Raw genomic sequence first — 805 nt, 5'->3', positions numbered from 1 at the left:
CGGCGGGTGGTGCGCAGCCGGGACCCCAACCTCCGCCGGATCCCCTTCGTGGATCCCGGCCACAAGGCCAACAAGAAGGACGGCTCGGACTACCACTCCATTGGCGCCATGGAGGTGATCTGCGACCGCACCTCCCGTACGCTGAGGACGGCGCTGAATCCGCCCGGCTGGCTCAAGGGCAAGTACATGGCCGTGCGCTACGAGGACCTGGTGGACAACCCGGTGAAGACGCTGCGCAGCGTCTACCGCTTCGCTAACTTGACGGCCAACCGCGACATAGAGTCATTCGCCCTCAACATGACCAGCGGCTCCAGCTCGTCGTCCAAGCCCTTTATCGTGTCGTCGCGCAACGCCACGCAGGCGGCTAGCGCATGGCGGACGGTCCTGAGCATCCAGCAGATCAAGCAGGTCGAGGACTACTGCCACCACTCCATGGCTGTGCTGGGCTATGAGCGCGTGCGGACCGCCGGCGAGGCCAAGGACCTGAGCAAATCGCTACTGACGCACTCCAAGCTGTGAAGATGCCGCCAAAGACACAAAAGTGGGAGCACCTCAGTCACGCCACATTCGGAATGTACCGCCTTTAGGAACACTGGTCGTCATCCATAGCCAGGCCAACCACTGACCAAAAAAAAAAAGAAAGAAAAAAAAAGAAAAGAAAATCTCTTAACTCAGGGGTTCTCAAACTTTTTGGGTCCAGGGACTTCTTAAAAATCCAAACATCAACTAAACATAATGTACCCTGAAAGGCATTTGGGATTCAAAAGTCACTCATTTATGCATTTTTTTTTGGGGGGGGGGGGGG

The 805-nt window shown here is 56.8% G+C and overlaps 1 protein-coding gene across 1 annotated transcript in view; it reads left to right on the top strand.

The window, feature by feature from the left end:
* Positions 1–636, top strand: part of LOC109524182 (carbohydrate sulfotransferase 2-like) — a 2,416-nt gene extending 1,780 nt beyond the window's left edge. The window contains 2 exon segments of the mRNA XM_019883859.1: position 1; positions 4–636. The exon segment at position 1 is cut by the window's left edge and continues 1,780 nt beyond it. Of these exon segments, the coding sequence (XP_019739418.1) occupies position 1; positions 4–519 (517 nt within the window). The 3' untranslated portion in view covers positions 520–636.
* The last annotated feature ends 169 nt before the right edge of the window (positions 637–805 follow it).

Source organism: Hippocampus comes, unplaced genomic scaffold, assembly GCF_001891065.2.
Source record: "Hippocampus comes isolate QL1 unplaced genomic scaffold, H_comes_QL1_v1.1 scaffold527, whole genome shotgun sequence".
In the NCBI taxonomy this organism is placed as follows: domain Eukaryota; kingdom Metazoa; phylum Chordata; class Actinopteri; order Syngnathiformes; family Syngnathidae; genus Hippocampus; species Hippocampus comes.
Note: the sequence above shows the minus strand (reverse complement) of the source record. Positions and strands in the feature narration are given on the sequence as shown.